The sequence below is a fragment of the Dermacentor andersoni genome, chromosome 10 (assembly GCF_023375885.2).
Source record: "Dermacentor andersoni chromosome 10, qqDerAnde1_hic_scaffold, whole genome shotgun sequence".
In the NCBI taxonomy this organism is placed as follows: Eukaryota; Metazoa; Arthropoda; class Arachnida; order Ixodida; family Ixodidae; genus Dermacentor; species Dermacentor andersoni.
This window is the reverse complement of record NC_092823.1, coordinates 44,288,730-44,306,954: the sequence shown is the minus strand read 5'-3', so window position 1 is coordinate 44,306,954 and position 18,225 is coordinate 44,288,730. Positions and strand designations below refer to the sequence as shown.

The 18,225-nt window shown below is 44.8% G+C and overlaps 1 protein-coding gene across 3 annotated transcripts in view; it reads left to right on the top strand.

The window, feature by feature from the left end:
- LOC126543396 (ubiquitin-like modifier-activating enzyme 1) overlaps window positions 1-18,225 on the top strand; it is a 99,492-nt gene that overhangs the window by 28,248 nt on the left and 53,019 nt on the right. For all 3 annotated transcript variants that reach the window (XR_008608808.1, XM_055062216.2, XM_055062217.1), the window contains 5 exons: window positions 840-1,010; window positions 6,259-6,363; window positions 7,955-8,035; window positions 8,576-8,728; window positions 14,856-15,021. Coding sequence is in view for 2 of the 3 variants with exons in the window: in XM_055062216.2 (XP_054918191.1) it covers window positions 840-1,010; window positions 6,259-6,363; window positions 7,955-8,035; window positions 8,576-8,728; window positions 14,856-15,021 (676 nt within the window). In the remaining variant the exon portion in view is untranslated. The remainder of the gene's footprint in view (window positions 1-839; window positions 1,011-6,258; window positions 6,364-7,954; window positions 8,036-8,575; window positions 8,729-14,855; window positions 15,022-18,225) is intronic.

Sequence of the window (18,225 nt, the reverse complement as noted above, 5' to 3'; positions counted from 1 at the left end):
AAAACTGAGTGCGCGCCAGCGTTTTCACGGCAAGGCAGGCGGGCAAGTATTGCGGGGAAGCTGTTGGGGCGGGCGGCTACTGTTCTCGACTGTGCGGGCCTCCAGCCTTTTCTTGTTTACGTAGGATCTAGCAGCCGGAACACGAATGATACGATTGCAGCCTGGCGATGTACCAAAAGTTGGTTCCAGGAACGTATAAACTAGTAAAAAATGAGCATGACTGTATGGGGTCAGTGCCTGCGCCGAGCAGACAATGTATCGCCTTGTCAAGCTTTCCCAGGTGCACCCATGTGCATGTTTGTACAACACTCTACTGAGTGAGAAGTGGCGCCGCTTCTTTGAAATGCAGTATCTGCTGCTGCAAGGCTCAAATCATTCCATGTGTTGCAGTGAAACCACTTATAACATTACCAACCAACAAAAATTTGCAAGTGCCAAGAAGATGCAGAAACGTTTATGCGTGTGACCTTGATTCTGTGGCACGAAGCAAAGCTCCTTCACAAAAGGGCTCCTTCACGAAGCAGATTGTACGGGCTCTTACTTGAAATTTCTGCTGTTTTTGCACTGTACAGCAGTTTGGTGCTTTGCAGGCATGATTGTCAGTGCACGATCTGCGCAGTTTGCTTGTATTTACAATGCCCAAACCTAGTGAGGGGCTTTAAGTCACGAAAATCTTTATATAGAACACACCAAATGTGCCTACTTTATCGTTGCATCTCATTTGATACTCACTTCTTTGGCCAGGCAGCTGCGTAGCTGTGAAGCTGTGCAGCCAATCCTATGTCTTTTGTTCATAGTTTGAACACCTCTCTCTGTTTCCGTGTTTCCTCGCACCGCAGGGGGATGCAGCCGAAGTGGTGAGCTTGGCCAGAAAGAAGAATGCCTCGCTGTCCACTCCGCTGGCGAGCCTGGACGAGGCTTTCCTCTCCACCATGGCCTACGTGTCGGCAGGCTCCCTCTGCCCCATGCAGGCAGTGATAGGAGGTATTGCTGCCCAAGAGATAATGAAGGCAAGCTCATGTGCGCCATGTCTCACGTATCAGTTGTATTGTGCACATATCTCAACTCACTGTGTGCAACCGTATGGCTAAGGAAAGCTCCACCCAGAAATCGGACTTTCCAATCCTTACCTGCAAGGACCAGCTGTGGTCTGTTCATGTACAAAAGAAAGCCAGTCATTGCATGTCGCTGAATTGACATCTCATTGCAGGATCGTAATTATTCCAAGAACTTTCATCATACTGTGACTGTTATGCCATCATTTCAGCCACACAGCTAAGATAATTTTAATTCACCATCCTGATGCCACCAAATCAGTTGCAGTTCTCACCGAACAGTATGATGTAGATAACAGAAGGGGGAGAGGAATGTGCTAATACATGACCTCCAAGGTCTTTGGCACCATGCTTGCACAGCTGCTCAACGCGTGATCAGTTGTGGAGGCCATGCCTAATGCAGAATTTCTCCACAGCATCCTTGTAAATGGCAGCACAGGTATCGTTAATGATGACCGTAATGGGTATTATCTTTTCCTGCCTAATTCATTATTTATGACGATGCAATTATTCATTATTTCCAAAGGTAGCACACAGGGAGAGGTTCATCTTGCAATAAATGTACCTGTTTGTCGCTTTATTATTACTTTTTTTTCCTTGATTTTCGTGTGCCCCTCCCCACTTGACAAGACTTCTCGGTTAGCAGGGTTTTGCAATTGTTGACTCTGTCAAGAACCAGGCAGAAATGGAGGTGGAAAAGCAAGGTCTATACTCAGTTTCATACGAAGTGGGCACTGCTGTCAAAATTGAAACAACTTCACACCACCTGCACTCGAGACCAAAACATAATGCATTACATACTGCGTGCTGAACATGTGAAGATAAGAGGTGACACAATGTCACATTAACTTTGTAAATTGTAGTCATGATATAATAGTATAAAGTTATAACTTTGGCTTTCCTAATTTGGCGGTTTCATAATATTGTCGTTAATAGTACTTGCAGTGTAACTGACATGCGGGCACGTTTTAGCGTTTCTGACCCACCATGTTCCTTTTGACGTTCCTTTTGTCAGACAGGAATGTGATGACCACACGAAGCGAGCATTTGCCTTTATCCATGTCATTTTGTTTCATTTGTGCACCACCAAAAATAATCTGTTCCTTTTATGATACAGTGGACTTCGTTAATTGGGCTCCAGTTAATTAGATCCCGACCGAAGTTTCGGGCTGGCGCCCATACATTTCTGCGTCCCCAAACTTCCGTTGATTCGATCTCAAACTTGGCGTTTGCCAGATAATTCAAGCTTGACTGGTCAGCTTCGCCGCAATACAGCCGTCTTATGCGGTGAAGCTTACTTTAATTATGTGTGCGTGGTGAAGCATGTTAAGAATAGAAAGGGGCCACTGTCATGGGACGTAATGCGCGTTCCTTAATTATGCAGGCACGCACGCGCCATCTCTGGTCATAGTACAAGCACCCAGACGCCTGATAAGCATGCTGGCAGCCACTCAGAGGTGTTTCTGACGGTGCTGTGGCGATTTGAACCATTGTTTCACCCGCCATGCGTGTCTTGTGTAGGAGATTGTAAACGGAGCCTAGTACGCATTCCATAATTATACGCGCACCCATGCGCCATGCACTGAGAAGCAGGGGGAAGAAAAGCTATCTGTCTTGGGAAAGCTAGCAACCGAAGTAAACGCTATTTTTTTCGTGAGCAGTTGCTTTCATCAATTTTCTTTTAATTATGTACATGCTTCTCGCTAACTTATGTATTTGGCAATGTCAAGAGATGTACCTTTAAATTGTGTATGTCACGATCCATTCTGATTTGTATATCGTGTTCCGCCAACTTATTATCTAATGTCGCCTTGTTTTATGTACCTTATAATATGTCTTGTATACTCATTATCTCTTTCCATTATTTGTAATGCTTCCACTTATGAACATGAATATTGTATAATCCCCTCCTCACACAATAATCCTGCTGGAGCATGTAAGGCTTTTTAAATAAATGAATAAAAAGGAAGGCGGTAAGATGAAAAAAAAATACTCAGTCGAAGAGACCTTTAAAGCCAATGAAAAGTGTGCATCTCGTTAAAACCCTGAATACTGGCCAGTAAATTGATCAGGCATTTCGGTGCTTGTACTATGACCGAAGAAGGCAGTTGTGTGCCTAAATTAAGGAACACGTGTTATGTTCCGTAACAGTGGCACCTTACTTTTCTTATAATGGTTCAGCACTTTACACTGCTGTACTGCAGTGAAGTGAACTTTAAAGCCAATATTGTCTGAATTAGCGACACGCTTAGGCGCTTTTTCTGGCTTATGTTTAGTTCGACCTCCGGATAATTCGACCAGCTTCCTCGGTCCTGCCAGGATTCGATTAAGGAAAGTTGGCCTTATTCGAGAAAAAAAGAAAATCCAGATGCTGGGGAGGTGTCGCCTCTGAAAAAAATCCACCACTTAGAGGGCTAAACAGAGCGACAAGCTACAAATGAAAGCAAAGTGTTACGAAGGATATGGGCTAATTAGAAACCAATCTATTCCAGGAAAATATTTGCTCATATTATATATTTAGGTGTCAAAACCTTTTTAAAAAGGCCTGCACAAAGCCTGTCAATAAAAAAAAATCTGACAGAACCCATCTGACGGTGAATGTCACCGTGACTGCGATTATCATTGAAGCAATCCTCTGGCTCTGCCTAACCAAAATAGCACTGCTGCCCTGTCTGCTCATGACCTTCGTTATTTACAGTTATCGTTGCGATAGCAATTATATGGACATTCCGGGCACATTTTTGCCGTCACCGAGTGTCATATGCCGTATGTGCCACCTTCCTTCACGCGATAGGCCATGGAAGGATGGGAAGGAGGGAGGGAGGGAGGAACGGCGGCACTGTGCTCTGGCAGCAAATGCATATTTCACGACAGGGCGCAAGGGGAACTGACAATTGCGGTTGAATCTCACCCTCAAAAGGAACGAAAGCGGGGAAGCAGCGCAGGAGGGAGGGGGTGGGCGTGGCTTCAGCTCCACCAGCAACTGCATACTTTGCGCAGTCGCGCGTGCCGTATCTTGAAAGTGATCTGCAGACAGCTCATACCTTTGTGCGTGCTATGTTCTCACCACTCAGTTCGCATGGAAGCAACAGGCAGCACGAAGGTCGCTTCGTTTGCTGGTGCTGCCACACTTACTCCTGTCAGCATTTTGACGGCGAGTGCCTACGGTCATCGAGTGTCATGTGTTCGTGTTTCTTGTGCATGCTGATACCATGCTTGTTAATTCAGTTGGTAAGCTAATGTTTCAAAGTTTATACGACCAATAACATGACTATCCTTACTTCGTATAGCTGTCTACTAATTTGTTATCGCAATCGATGCTTCGCTATTCTGGTGAAGCTGCAACTTTCTTTTTGCGTTATTGATTTTGTTTGTATGATAATGCACTGAGAAGTGATTATTTCTATTTCTTTCTGCAATGCAGCATGTGCCATAAACAGTGTCTTCATGCAAACAAAGTGTTGGATGCACAAAAGCTTGTTTTGTTCTTTGCAAAGAAATATCACATCCCAGTGACAACAGTGGCATCCTATGGATATTGTATGGGCATCCACTGCCAGAAAATGGATATCCTAGGAACGTGTCGAATAGTACGTCCTGCGATCATCCCTTGCATATACGCGAGTGACTTCATGGGGACATGCTGCGTGCATTTTACAGACATATGCCAGGGCCTTTTGCACATTGTTTGCTATAAAGTCTAGCTATTTCTTTTGCAGTGCACGATGTGTGACAGATGCAACGGGCAGAGTGCCTTTGCATCAAGAACAGATAAATTGCATGCACACATTACACACGCACGCGTGCCGAAGCGTCATAATAAATTGCATGCACACATTACATACGCACGCGTGCCGAAGCGTCATATATTCCACACTCTTCAAGGCTTTCCACCAGGCACAATTGGCTCATAGAACTAACTGAAGTTTTCAGAATAAATTACGTCATAAAGTTTAAAGTATGATGTACGCACGAGCTGTAGACATGATAGGTTCGGATTGCAATTCAGACATGCAAGAAAAAATCATTCTGTTTCGAGGAAACTCAAAGACAAAGCCTCTAAGAGGATAAATATTTATGTGTATGCCAGAAGAGGTCCATATGCGATGTCCTTGGGACGTCCGTGGCAAGATATCCGAAACTGAACATCCGGGGGATGTTTTCTTTGTCTCCTAAATGTTACTGGGACATGAGTTGGATGTCTTATGCCAAGAAGTTTTCGCTGGGATCTCACTCGCGCTGCAAAGTGGTCTTTGAGATACCACTCACAATGCTAAGCCTGGGTGCCTGCATCACCCAAGATGCAGTGGTGTCCATCGTGTTCATCGAAATGCTTGTCGCATGTTTTTATTACAGAGCTGGCGTAGTACGGTAGCGAATGAGTCTGTATCAAAACTGCATTGTGCCAACACCAACGCGCTTGAACCACAAATAAAGTATGGGTGAAGCACCCCATGTGTCCATTACAATATGCCATAATGGCCGATCGTCATCCGTTGGCAACAGGAGTTGACCAGGCCGACAAGTGGCTCTAAACTTGCATAACTTCCAAGTTAATCCTCGCTCACATGTTACAACCTGTGCTTGCGAGCACAAAATAAAAGCACTCAGCGCAGCCACATGCCCAGTGACGAGTCGTGCGCGGTGCTGTCGCGTGGATTTCGCTGCTGGCTGCCCGCAGACTACCGAAGTACAGATGTGGCTTGCAATGGCTTCGTTAAATCCAAAATGCAACTCAATATTTGTTCTCTACATCGATAAATTGGGAAAGTAAATGGGGAAATACGGGATTGGGTCGGATTCGTTCTGACCACTCACGGCACCCTAATATACCATTCGTGGAACCCCTATGTTCCGTGGTACCCAGTTTCAGAACCTTTGATATAGAGTGACAAAGTATTGCATACTTTTTAATCTCCTCTACTAAAGGGCAAGCTGCTACGCTGAAACAGATTTCCTGGATTGGTGGCAGAGGAGTTAAATACATGTTTAACCCACCCAGGTAGAATTGTAATACTACATTCTATCATCTTGAATACCTCATGCACCCGGTACAGTGCATTCTACCTTGGTAGCTGCCATATCTGGTGCGGACTGACTCCCACCATCACACAGTAGTTCCATGGGAGCAATCAAAATTAGGGTTGCGACAGAGTTGAGTGTTCGTACATCTTGCGATTGTGTTCTTCCTTACCTTCATTAGGCATGCAGTGGCAAGTTCATGCCAATCCAGCAGTGGTTCTACTTTGATGCCTTTGAGTGCCTTCCCCAGTCAGGCACCGTTTCGGAAGAGAGTGCCAACGCATTGGTGAGTTTGTGAAGGGTATTTTATATTATTTTTTATTTTATCTTTTATTGCACCTTTAGCATTTGCTTAGCAAGCTACTAGAACACTCGTGTAGGACCTATTTACATCTTCACTCAGCTCTAATTTACACATTTTTCCCCCCAACAAGGTCCTCGGAGTGGTGTGCTTTGTGATTGAGTGCAATATAGTAGTAGAACCTCGTTGATACGATCCCGTTTCACATGATTTATCGGCAGCAGCATTCGCGGTCAAGAACAAAAGAAAAATTACCCAATGCAGTTACTCTTCTTTTTCACCGGTTAATATGTTCCTGGAAAGCACAACCTTACTGCATCAACATTCAGTACATCGCCAAACTGCGATTAGTGTTGTACATTTCCCAGCCACTAGATCCCATATGAACAAGATAACGTGTGAGACACGCACAATTGAGAGCAATAGTCATCTGCCACGGCAGCTTCCCTGCAGTACTCAACCACCCATGTAAAGTCAGAATGCTGGCACACGTCCAGTTTCCTCCTCCGGCACGAACAAATCTCGCAGGTCGTCGCACTTTATATTCACAGCTTTCGGCGTCAACCCTATTGCAGTAAGCATCTTCAGCTATCTCTTTTACGTTTAATAGGCAATGTCATTAAGGCGCCATCATTACCTGGCGCAGGCAGCGCGAAGTGAGCGTCATGTCTCGCTCTGGCAGCATCATATTGTGGCGTCACCTACCAGCCCGAGTGACCCAAGACATGCATTGTCATCTTAAGACGGCGATGGCAAACCAAAATGAATTCGAGCTGGTGGGCAATGCTGGAACATGATGCCACCAAAGCAACACATGATGCTCACTCCACGCCGCCTGCAGCAGGAAACGGTCGTGTTTGGATTACCTCCTATTAAAAGAGTGCATTCCGCTTTCCCATGCCACATGTACATGTTATGAAGCAGATGAGTGAACCTTGAATAGGTGTACCATAGCACGAATAAAAGACAGGACAAAAGAAGGCACACAAGGACACATGGTGCGTTAGCACCGTGTGTGTCCTTGTGCGTCTTCTTTTGTCCTGTCTTTTATTCACGCTACAATAAACCTATTTAAGATACATCACCAACAAGTCCACATTGCAACCCTCTAGATAAGTGAAGATGCTTATCGCAATTATCGCAAAGAAAACGTTTTCCAGGAACATGCTAATCATTAAAGAATAAACATAACTGTATTGGTTCATTTTTTGTCATTCTCGATCACGTACGCTGGCGCCGGGAAATTGTAGAAAATGGGATCGTATGAACAAGTTTCTACTGTATTGGGCTACGGGCAGCCCATAAAGATTGGGACACACATGGCTTGTGAAGTTGAGGTGTTGCACTGCCTATGAAGACAGGGGTACGCGTCACCCATGAATATGGGGTTATGTGTAACCCATAAAAATTGGTTACACATGACCTATGAAGATAGGGCTATGAACAGCCCATGAAGGTGGGGCAAAATGTGGCACATGAAGATAAGGTGCTTGTTAAGATCAAAGGTGGGTTAGGATAGACTAACCATGGTGTTTCATGCTTTGTAGTAGCAAGCATCATTTTCATTTTTGCCCAGGTGAAAACACGATATGGAGCTCAAGCATGTGTCTTTGGAGCTGATGTGCAGAAGAAGCTGGCATCACAGAAATATTTTTTGGTGAGTACTGCATATGCTGAAAAGTAGGTTATATAGTGTCTTTTCTTTTTTAACCGCGCTGTCTATTTCTACTAGAAAATACTGATTTTTGTAAATCAACGCATCCTTAGATGCATATTGCTACCTGCAAGCTGTTCCTTTTTTGGATAAGTGATAAAGCAAGATAAATGTGTGGTGTCGTAGCTTGAAGTCTTATGCGAGACTCGGCGGCACTTGGCGATTATCATGCGCGACAGCACAATAATCGTCGAAATGCAGATTGACCAGTTTGTAGATAAGCATGTACACACGCAGCAACATGCTGACTAGTTTTGTTGGCTACTTATAAAATAAAGTCACTTATGTTCTTGGGAATCCTTTATTTCAGACAACCCGATTATTTGGGCTTTGAAGCAGTCCCCGTGTAAACTGATTTATTGGTCGGAGGCTGTATGTGCAAGTGTTATTGTTTGTACTGCAGCTGAAATTCTATTTTACACACACTCCTGCAGTAGCCCTGAAGGAGACGTTGGCATTTTGAACTATAATACATAAACACAGGTTGGTGCTGGGGCCATCGGCTGCGAACTGCTCAAGAACTTCGCCATGATGGGTCTGGGCTCCAAAGGTGGCTGCATCTACGTCACGGACATGGACGTCATCGAACGGTCCAACCTCAACCGGCAGTTCTTATTCCGACCCTGGGACGTTGGTGTGAGTAGCGATCTTTACCGCTCTAATTTGTGCCTGTGCAGGGGGGCCTGGCTGTAAAGCCGTCACAGTGCTCATCTGGTTTGATCATAGTGTTTTGTGCAGACCTAAAGGCCAACTGCAAGAAAATATTGGACCGCGTGAAAAGCCTAGTTTGAAACAGTGTATATATAGAGGCGCATCCATGCAAAATTTGACGCTTGATATACTAGTGGGAGCAAAATGACAAACTGACAAGAAAAGGTGTTTTTGACGCTCAAACCGGAAAAAATAACGCCACCACTACTACTCTTCGGAAGTGATGCATGACCTAAAGCATGCGGCTCTTCAACATGGCTTCCGAGACCCACAGCTGCCCACGGCACACCGAAAAATGCCAGAGGCAACGACGGCAACGCTAGCCGCTGGGTGCACATGTCATCTGCTATTTAGAGGCTGATAGTTGGAAAATTGGACAACTACCAGCTCTGCAGCTTTGCCATGATTGCTTCGGTAGTATATGCTACTGATTTGTAACCAATTTAGCCTACGTGAAATTTAATTAAAGTTGGACAGCTTTAGTGCAGCACTGCTGTTTGCAACCCCAGCCATTTGTCAGCTTTGAACGCAGTACACAGTAGCTATGTGCTAAAACTGTCTCAATGGCGGCAATTGCAGCCCCGTCACTGTTCTTCCACTGTTCAAATGAACACAAGCGATGGTTCCAGGTTGTCTGCAATCAGGGGAAACCTGGAATTTTGGGGGAATTTTCAGTTCTGGGAAATTCAGGGGGGAATGGGAATTTTCACTTTGGTTGCTCTGAATCGGAGGAATTAGTACCCACAGTAGTTACGGTGAAGCTAGTAGCATGACAAAAAAAGTTAATCTTTCAAGTGAATCTGCGCCGTCTGCAGATAATGGTGTTGCTTGCTGGTTTTGGCTGTACAAGCTGGCTACCAGTTGGTGAAAATTATGGGTGGGCATAGCAACTTGGCAAGCTATAAATGACCATATTTTTCCTTGCTCCTGAACCTCCTGTGTCATAAAATGCTAAGAAACTTTCATAAGTACGGTCAGGGAAAACCTGAAAAAAGTCAGGGCATATAAAAATGCCAACCTAGTAGACACCCTGGGCTTTGCATTGTCACTTATGTGCTGTAGGGCTTCATTAAAGCACAAAGACAAAACAGTTCATCACAACACCTGTTACACAAAACTGTAGTCGCTCGTCACTTTTCTAAAAAGAACAAACTTCAATTAGGAAAGAACTCATTAAATTTTGTGTCTTTTCCAATACCAGCAGCTTCAAAGTTTCGTTACCTTTTTCATCATCATCATCAGCCTGTTTTTATGGCCACTGCCAGAGATCTCCAATTACTCCTGGCCTGCGCTAGCTGATTCCAAGATGTACCTGCAAATTTCCTTATTTCATAACCCCATCCACTTCTCCATCCTCGACTGGGCTTCTTTCCCTTTGCACAAATTCTATAACTAAAACTCATTCACACTGGTGACTGACAACTGTAGTGCGACCAATTGCAAGTGCTCGCTTTTCTCAAAAGGTGGCCATTTTGGGCCAGTCGCTCCCTGCTCAGTTTATTAGTCGCACGACCGCATTCGCCAAACTGCTGAACCAATCAGACGTGAAGGAACAGGACATCTGTATACGGTGATACTTATTTTACGTGGGGATGCTATTGTGAGCAAATAGCGACTGGTCGGTTGTACTCGCCGGTGTGAGCACAGTCGCTTTTTGGTCGCCAGTCGCAAATGGTTGCGCAACATCCTCAAGTCACTGGTGTGATTGAGTCTTAATTAAAGCATCGGTTATGGACCCTACGCATTAAATTGTCAACTAGAATATCGACTATATCCCCATTTGCTCGCTGATTCACACTGCTGGCTTCCTGTCTTGTAAAATTGCGCATAACATTTTTCGTTTTATTTCTCGTTGCACAGTCGTTAACATCTCAATCTTCTTTCATAACCTTCAAGTTTCCGCCCCATATGTTAGTACCGGTAGAACGCAATGATTGTACACTTCCGTTTCCAAGAATAGCAGTTAGGTCCCACGCATGATTTGGTAATGCGTGTCATATGCACTCCTACCCATTCTTATTCTTCCGTAAGTTTCCTTCTCATGACCAGGGTCCCCTGTGAGTAATTGCCCTAGATAAACGTACTCTTGCACAGATTCTAGAGACTTACTACCAATCTTTGTTTCTCGTTTTCTTGTCAAGCCCTGCATTCTGCATATTAATTTTCAACCCTACTCATACACTTTCTCGGCTGAGGTATTCAGTAATCTGCTAAAATTCATCTCCAGCGTACTGAGCAGGACAATGTCATCTAAAACCGGATGTTGCTGAGATAACCTTATTACAGTTGATTTACATCAATTCGATCCTGATGGGACCGACGAAACTGGTCGGATTATCCAGCAGGTCGAATTAAACAAAAGGCAGGACAAACGCCGAAACACGCCGTTGACACACTTAACAGTATTTGCCTTTAAAGTTAGCTTCGCCTTTATAGAGACGTGTTATGCGGTGAAGCATACCAAGCAAGGAAAGGAGCCACTGTTGCAGGACATAGCATGTGTTCCTTAATTTGCACACGCACATGTGCCATCTCCGGCCACAGTATGAGCACCGAGGCGGCCAATAAGTTCACTGGCAGGCATTCAGAGTTTTATAAAGTCCCCCGCTCTTTTGTCGGCTTTAAACATCCCCTCAACTTTCTGAGCTTTTTTTGTTTTGACCTCACTGCCTTCCTTTTAACACGATAGCGTCAAGGACCCTGTGTCGCAGAAGATTCGGCGTCGCCACTGGCTTCCGCAGCCGAGAAAATCGTCCTGAACCATGCAGGCCCTCCACGTGGCGCAGAGGCGTTACTGAACTAACTGAATTTCCCAAAGTAAAATGCGTCACAAAATTCGTAACGTACAACTTGCACACAACCTACAGACATACAGCATAGGATTGTAATCTGAATATTCGAGACAGCATAATTTCATTATGCGGAGCTTACACTCAAACCCCTTTTCCACCTGCTGTGTGAGGTCTGTCTTAGTATAAGCGGTGCAGCCTGCTTGCTTCCTTGCAACACCATCGAAAAAAGAACCAGAAAGCTTGCCTTCATGTGAAGCATTCACCACCAGCGTTTCCAGGAAAACATTATCATTACATAAGCTGAAGTTGCTGGGAAGCGTGAGAAGCAGTAGGGGATCTTTGAATGTTATCGTACTCCACTTTTAAGGCAAAGCTTAAGCGCACTCCCAAACTTTTTGCTAGCTTTCCCAGAACACAGATGGTATTCTTCCGTTTCTCAGTGCAAGGCTCATGTGGGCGCATATAATTATGGAATGCGTACTAGGCCCCATTCTGCATATTAGGCCCCCCGATGGCAGAAACACGCCTGCAGTGTGCATATAATTGCTATCGCACTAAAATGGAGTTGCACTGAAGTAGATGTATATTCCAACTCGGCATTTGGGCAGTAGTCTGCACCGGAAGTATCGCTGCTCAACTCACTTGCAGCAGACCAGCCGGTGTGCGCACCCATAGCGTAATTGAACCGTGCATGTGGATGCATGCAAGCAAACTAGGTGGTGGTGCACACGTCAGAAGAACCAGACAAGTCAGAAAGTTGCAGTAAACCTTCATCCCATTGCCAGTGAGGGGCAGTCAGTTTTCTCAAATCTAAAGAAAAATATATAAACGCAGGCATGGCAGCATCGTTTGTATAGTATACCAGCGCCCGCCTTTGAGAAGGTGTAATCGCACCCCTGTGAGCAACAAACAAGCGGGCATCTAGCAATGACCTTTTGAGAGATTAGAAACCAAATAGACATCAGTTTTTACAACTGAAGCAAATGGAAACAGCCTGCGAGACAAAACCTAAAGTAACCGCCAGGCACCCGCATATGCTGGAGCAGTCGCTAAAACGCCGCCGTTAAGAAGTAGTTGAATGAAAACAAATAGACTACAGAGGGAACAAAAAATTGCTTGTATCCACACAGGGTGGCAGCACTTTCTGAACAGCAAAGAGTTAAAGAATTAGTGCATTTTTTAACACTACAGACGGCGGCATAAATTTACGTCTTTGATCCTCAAAGGGTTAAGGAAATGTAGCCAGCTACATTCAGTGCCAAGAAGGGAAGAAAAGGCAGAAGCTGGTGGAGTGTGTAATGCCACAACAGCATGCGCCTGAGAACCTTGGCAACGAATTCGACTTATGATTGGGTGGCTGATGTGCTTGATGTGATATGATCTGCTTATTTCCTAAAGGCCTCGTCCACTTCTACGACAGAGCCTGCCCCGTTTCAGCAGAGCCTCTTGAATTTTCACACCCTTGTTGCCGTAATCTTACCTCACGATAGTAACTCCATCAGTCTTCTGCATGTTTCCTGTGTTGAACACTGCGTGCCCAGCACATTCCTGACAAGAAAGGGTTTCCCATGCACTCTGCAAAAATGCTCGTGCACTTTGATTTCGATGTACGTTATAAACCCCAGGTGGACATATTTCATTTGTTGTCCTCCATCATCACTTGTGTGTGTCCTCGCCATTGTTTGTGGGTCCTCGTTTTTTCAAGAGTTCTGTTTAAACAAATCATGAATTGCCAACAAGCCCATCGGTGCTTGCTAAGCAATGTCACTACAGCATGCGTAATAGCCCCTGTGTTACTTGGAGTTGTTGAACCCGCTAAATGAACATTTCCGCACCATACAAGGTATGGCGTGGATATGGTGGTATGGTTGGTATGGTGCAGAACAGGACAAAGCGGGTCGTGTTCTTGCCAGACCTTCATGCGATATTGTCGGCGTTTTTGATGGAAGTGAGAAGAGCGCAAAGCTGCAGTTCGAAAAACATGCCCGCTGCACACATGCGACTATCAGCACCAGGAGCCTGCTGCCAACATGCGCAGTGATGCAGTTCACTCAGCATTTGTGTGCATCTAAATTATTTTACAAGTGTACACATTCAAGCATCCATTGGAAACTGTCCTTCAAGATGTTGCTACTAATTGTGCAGCTGTGATCAGCAAAGCAAGAGTGATTGAAAGATAGACTACAAAATTGACTAGGAAGAGAGAGGACACCAGGCACATGCCTTCCTTGTACAGGGTCGTCCACTTCCCATTTGAACGCGGCTCCGGGCGGCCGGCGGAGCGCCGCTCGTGGGCGCCGGGGTAACTAACGCTCCGGCGCACTGGAAGCCACAAGCATGGCCTCAGCCACGTCGTCTAGTGTGTGCTGGCACGCTGTAGCAGACGACGCGGCTGAGGCCACGCCTGTGGCTGTCAGTGCGCCGGCGCGTTAGTTACCCCCGGCGCCTACGAGCGGCGCTCTGTGGAGCGCCAGTCGCCCGGAGCCGTGTTCAAATTGGAAGTGGACGACCGTGTACCTGTTAATTTTATGCTCGTACCTTTCAAGCTGAACCAGTTCTCCCAATAATGCACAACAGTGAACTGCGTGTGTGAATAATTTATTTTGGTGCGGTATATTATTAAATATATAGGTGTTTAGGTATGATACTACCAGTTTTGTTTGCTTCTTTCGTGGGAAGAGTTGGGCTTTATATTTTCCATATTGTTATCCTTAAGAATAGGATTTCCTCCTTTTTTCTTTCTGAGATGCTTGTTGTCATGATGTACGTATTATACTGTGCTATTTCTTTTTCCTTCCTCTTCTTTCTTTGTCTTTTCTCTACTTATTAAGCTGAGTTGCTCTTGAAATGCACTACTGCTTTACTGCCTTAAATTAATACATTTGTAGTGAAGAAGAAACGGTGGGCCGTCGCTGTCCACGAGATCAGTGCTTGGGCTTAGCTGGCACCGCCTGGCTTTTTATTGGTGCTTCATGACCTAAAGAAATCGCATACAACATTTGGTCACCACATCTTGCAGACAGTGACAGCCATGAAACACTTCTACACTGCTCTTACTTGTCTCCTTGCATGACTGTATTGAAATGGCGAGCTCCCAACACAGTATTTGACTGTGAGAAGACTACACTCTTGTGAGGACTTATGTAAAAACTCGTGTGAAGACTACACTTGCCCAATTATATTAAAAATTATTAATAATTTTTTTCTTTTGGGTCTTTAACCTTTTTCTCTCTCTCTCTCTCTCTCTATTCCTTCCCCAGCAATTGAAGTCACGCGTTGCTGCGAGAGCTGCGGGCAATATGAACCCAGATGTCAAGATTTTGCCACACTGCAACCGAGTTGACCCCGACACTGAGAACGTCTACACGGACGACTTCTTCAACTCCCTCAATGGAGTGGCCAACGCACTCGACAACGTCGAGTCACGTGAGTTCCATCTCGCTTGCATCTGAAGGAAGCTTCTCGAAGCCTGGCTAATGAAGCTTGTGCTATCATCGTTATCATCTATCATCAAGCTATCATCGTTTCTTCTTGTTCTTTTTCGAGCGATTAGCACTCTTAGCCTGCTCGCCCCCTCCCCATGGCGTGCTTATGCTGTTTGCTATCTAGAACCAAAAACATTGCTGTCGCTAGCAAAACAGAGTGGAAAATTGCCATCTCTGACTGATGAAAGTGAGAATCTGCGCTCTTCTAGCTGACAATAAAAAATTAAAGTTTCATGCCTGAAAAAGATGCCTGCGCAGTTGTACCGTAGTTCATTCTAAGTCAGATATGCTGAACTCCGATTCTACAGTGCCAGCGGGACAAAACTGGCTACAGTTTGGAGGCTGCATTTAAAGAAGCTTTCTTTGTGGCGTCCGCAAACCTGGAGCAAGGGAAATCTCAGAAGGACCTCTAGATGTTGTAAATGAACATATATTCAGCCATACGGTGTGTCACTGCATTGCTTGAGTGGTAATCGCATTAACATTGGCAGTTGTCGTGAGATGGGCTCTGCCGGAACTACAATAGAACCTGGTTCATACAATGCATTTTTTACAATTTCTCACCACCAATGTTCGCAATTGAGAACGCAAGAAATTACCCAATACGGTTACGTTTATGTTTTACTGGTTAATACGTTCCCAGAAATCACTCTTATGGCACCAGTGTTCAGTATGTCACCAGAGTGTGATCGTATGGTGTGTTTTCCAACCACTAAATCCCATGTAAACAAGAAAAGGTGTTAGCCACACGCGATCCAGAGCAGTAGGCAACCGTAATGGCAGCTTTCCTGCAGTACTTGCGTGTGCCTGTCACGTGAAAATGCTGCTAAACACTCGGTTTTCCTATTCCAATGGCAGCAAATCTCCTCGCGGGTCTTTGCATGTTGCCATTGACAGTTATCACTGCCAACCAATTGCGGCAGACATCTTCACTTAACAACTTTGCAGCATGTACGTGTAGTGTATGAGAGTGTAATGCATGCTTTTAGTAGGCAATAATCCAAACACGCCGCCTTGTCCTGCTGCAGGCAGCGCGAAGTGAGCGCCATGTTTTTCTCTGGTGGCAATGTGGTTTCGTGTTCCAATGCTGCCCACCAGCTCGATTTTGTTTTGGTTTCCCATCACTGTCTTAAAATGGCAGTGAGTGTCTCGGGTCGCTCGGGCCCCACGAGTTCAACACGCGTCGGCATCTCGTGCCGCAACGACTCTCGCCAAGTAGGCATGTTGAAACTTTCCCGCCAAAATGGTCCATCCAGAGAAGCTGCTGACTCAGGCCACATTCGAGGCGCACGAACGCAAGCTTGCCAAAACCGCAAAAACGACAATGCACATCTCGGACCGCACCAGCTTGGCACCCATCACCATCTCCTGCTACAACGATTCGCGCGAAGTTTTGCATTACGTAGATGTAAACTATAGTTGAGTCTGCTGAATTTTTAGTGACTCTGGATCATGCTCTTTCCCTGTTAGTATGTTTTCTTTCTCGCATTTTTTTTTCCAAGATGTATGAACGAGGTTCATACATCTACATACATACGACATACATACGAGTATACAACGTATACTGTATACGACGTTTAAAGAAATACTGTTAAATGGTACTAAGTACCCACCATGGTCGCAGGCTCGAGCCTGACCGTGGTGGCATTTCATTGGGAGTGAAATGCAAAAATGCTTGTGCACTGTGAATTGGGTGCACATTAAAGTACCCCAGGTGCTCAAAATTAATCCATTGTGACCCCCTTCAGAGTCCCTTATGGCATGCCTCGCAATCAGATAGTTGTTTTGGCACATAAAACCCCCAGATTTGATTTATTCATTCATTGTACGTAATGTGAGTGCTGGCACATTTTTTAACTTATAAATCTTACCACATGCTTCTTTTGCACATAAAAGGATGACATTTGGCAAGTATGAACATTGGTAAACACTTACCGTTATATTATAGTGAAGTTGGTTACTGACCAGTGACTTTTTTTTGCGACTTAACAGCACAATTTGGCGGCATCTTAGCAACGTAGAAGTTCGAAAAATTGCTTTCCAAATTAGTTTCTATAACCACCTTTATAATTCGAAAGCTAAGCTACAATTATATTGTGCTATACAATTAGCCAGCCAGAATTAGCTGTACGATGCAGCACATAATCACATTTGCTGCTTTAACAACATAAAAAGTCTAGTCGCAGAATTATTTCTGTGTTCATGGACGCTGTACATTGGAATATTTGGTCATAACATGTACCGAGTGGTTTTTCGGGCTGACAAAATCGGGCTTCACATGTTTTGTTGTTGTTTTTTCACCTTTGCTAAATTTGTCATTAACATATGAAGGCAAATGCATAATTTTAGTTGTCATCGTCCTTAGTTTAGTGTAATATAATCAAAGTAAAAGGCCTCTACATCTTGCCGGTAATTTCACTATTCATCACCTGCACTATACGAATGTGGCACTAACAAACTTGAAACATTTCAGTAAATACTTTACGCCATGCCAGCAAACATTACGGTGCTCCAAACCAACAATTCTAACAACTTTGCAACAAAATTTAGCAAAACTTTTAAGGAATTCTTGGTCTCAGTTTAGCGACACGTTCAAACGTACTTCTTTAGGTGTTCTTGTTATGTCAGAATATTTGTCATTCTTTCCACCCTGTTGGTAAACTTGCGAGCTTGTTGCAAAAGAAAATTTGGTAGAACCCATCCCACGACATATGTCGACGTTGCTGCTATTAGCATTTAAGCAACGTGTCAACACGCTGTATTACAGCCACCAGAACGCACCATGTGTTAGGCGTATATGCAGCTGGGGCACTCTGTCACGCTTGACGCGGGGAAATGGTGCACCAGCTAGTGCCACTGCAGTGAAGTCTCTGCATGGCACATTTGTGAATTCATATTTGGACAAGACTGTCTGAATATTTGATGCGGGACCGACTCTGCCTACCACCCATGAAATTTATATTATTTCTTGTCATTGAAGAGTGGCACGTATGCAGTAGCGCATTCCCAGTGACCCAACTTGGTGTCAGTGACGCTCATTGGAGAGCTCAACGTACCCAGTTACACATAGCTGGTGACCCAAGTCGACGTAAAAGACATTAATTGAAGAGTGGCACGTAAGCAGTGACCCAGGTTTGTGGTGACC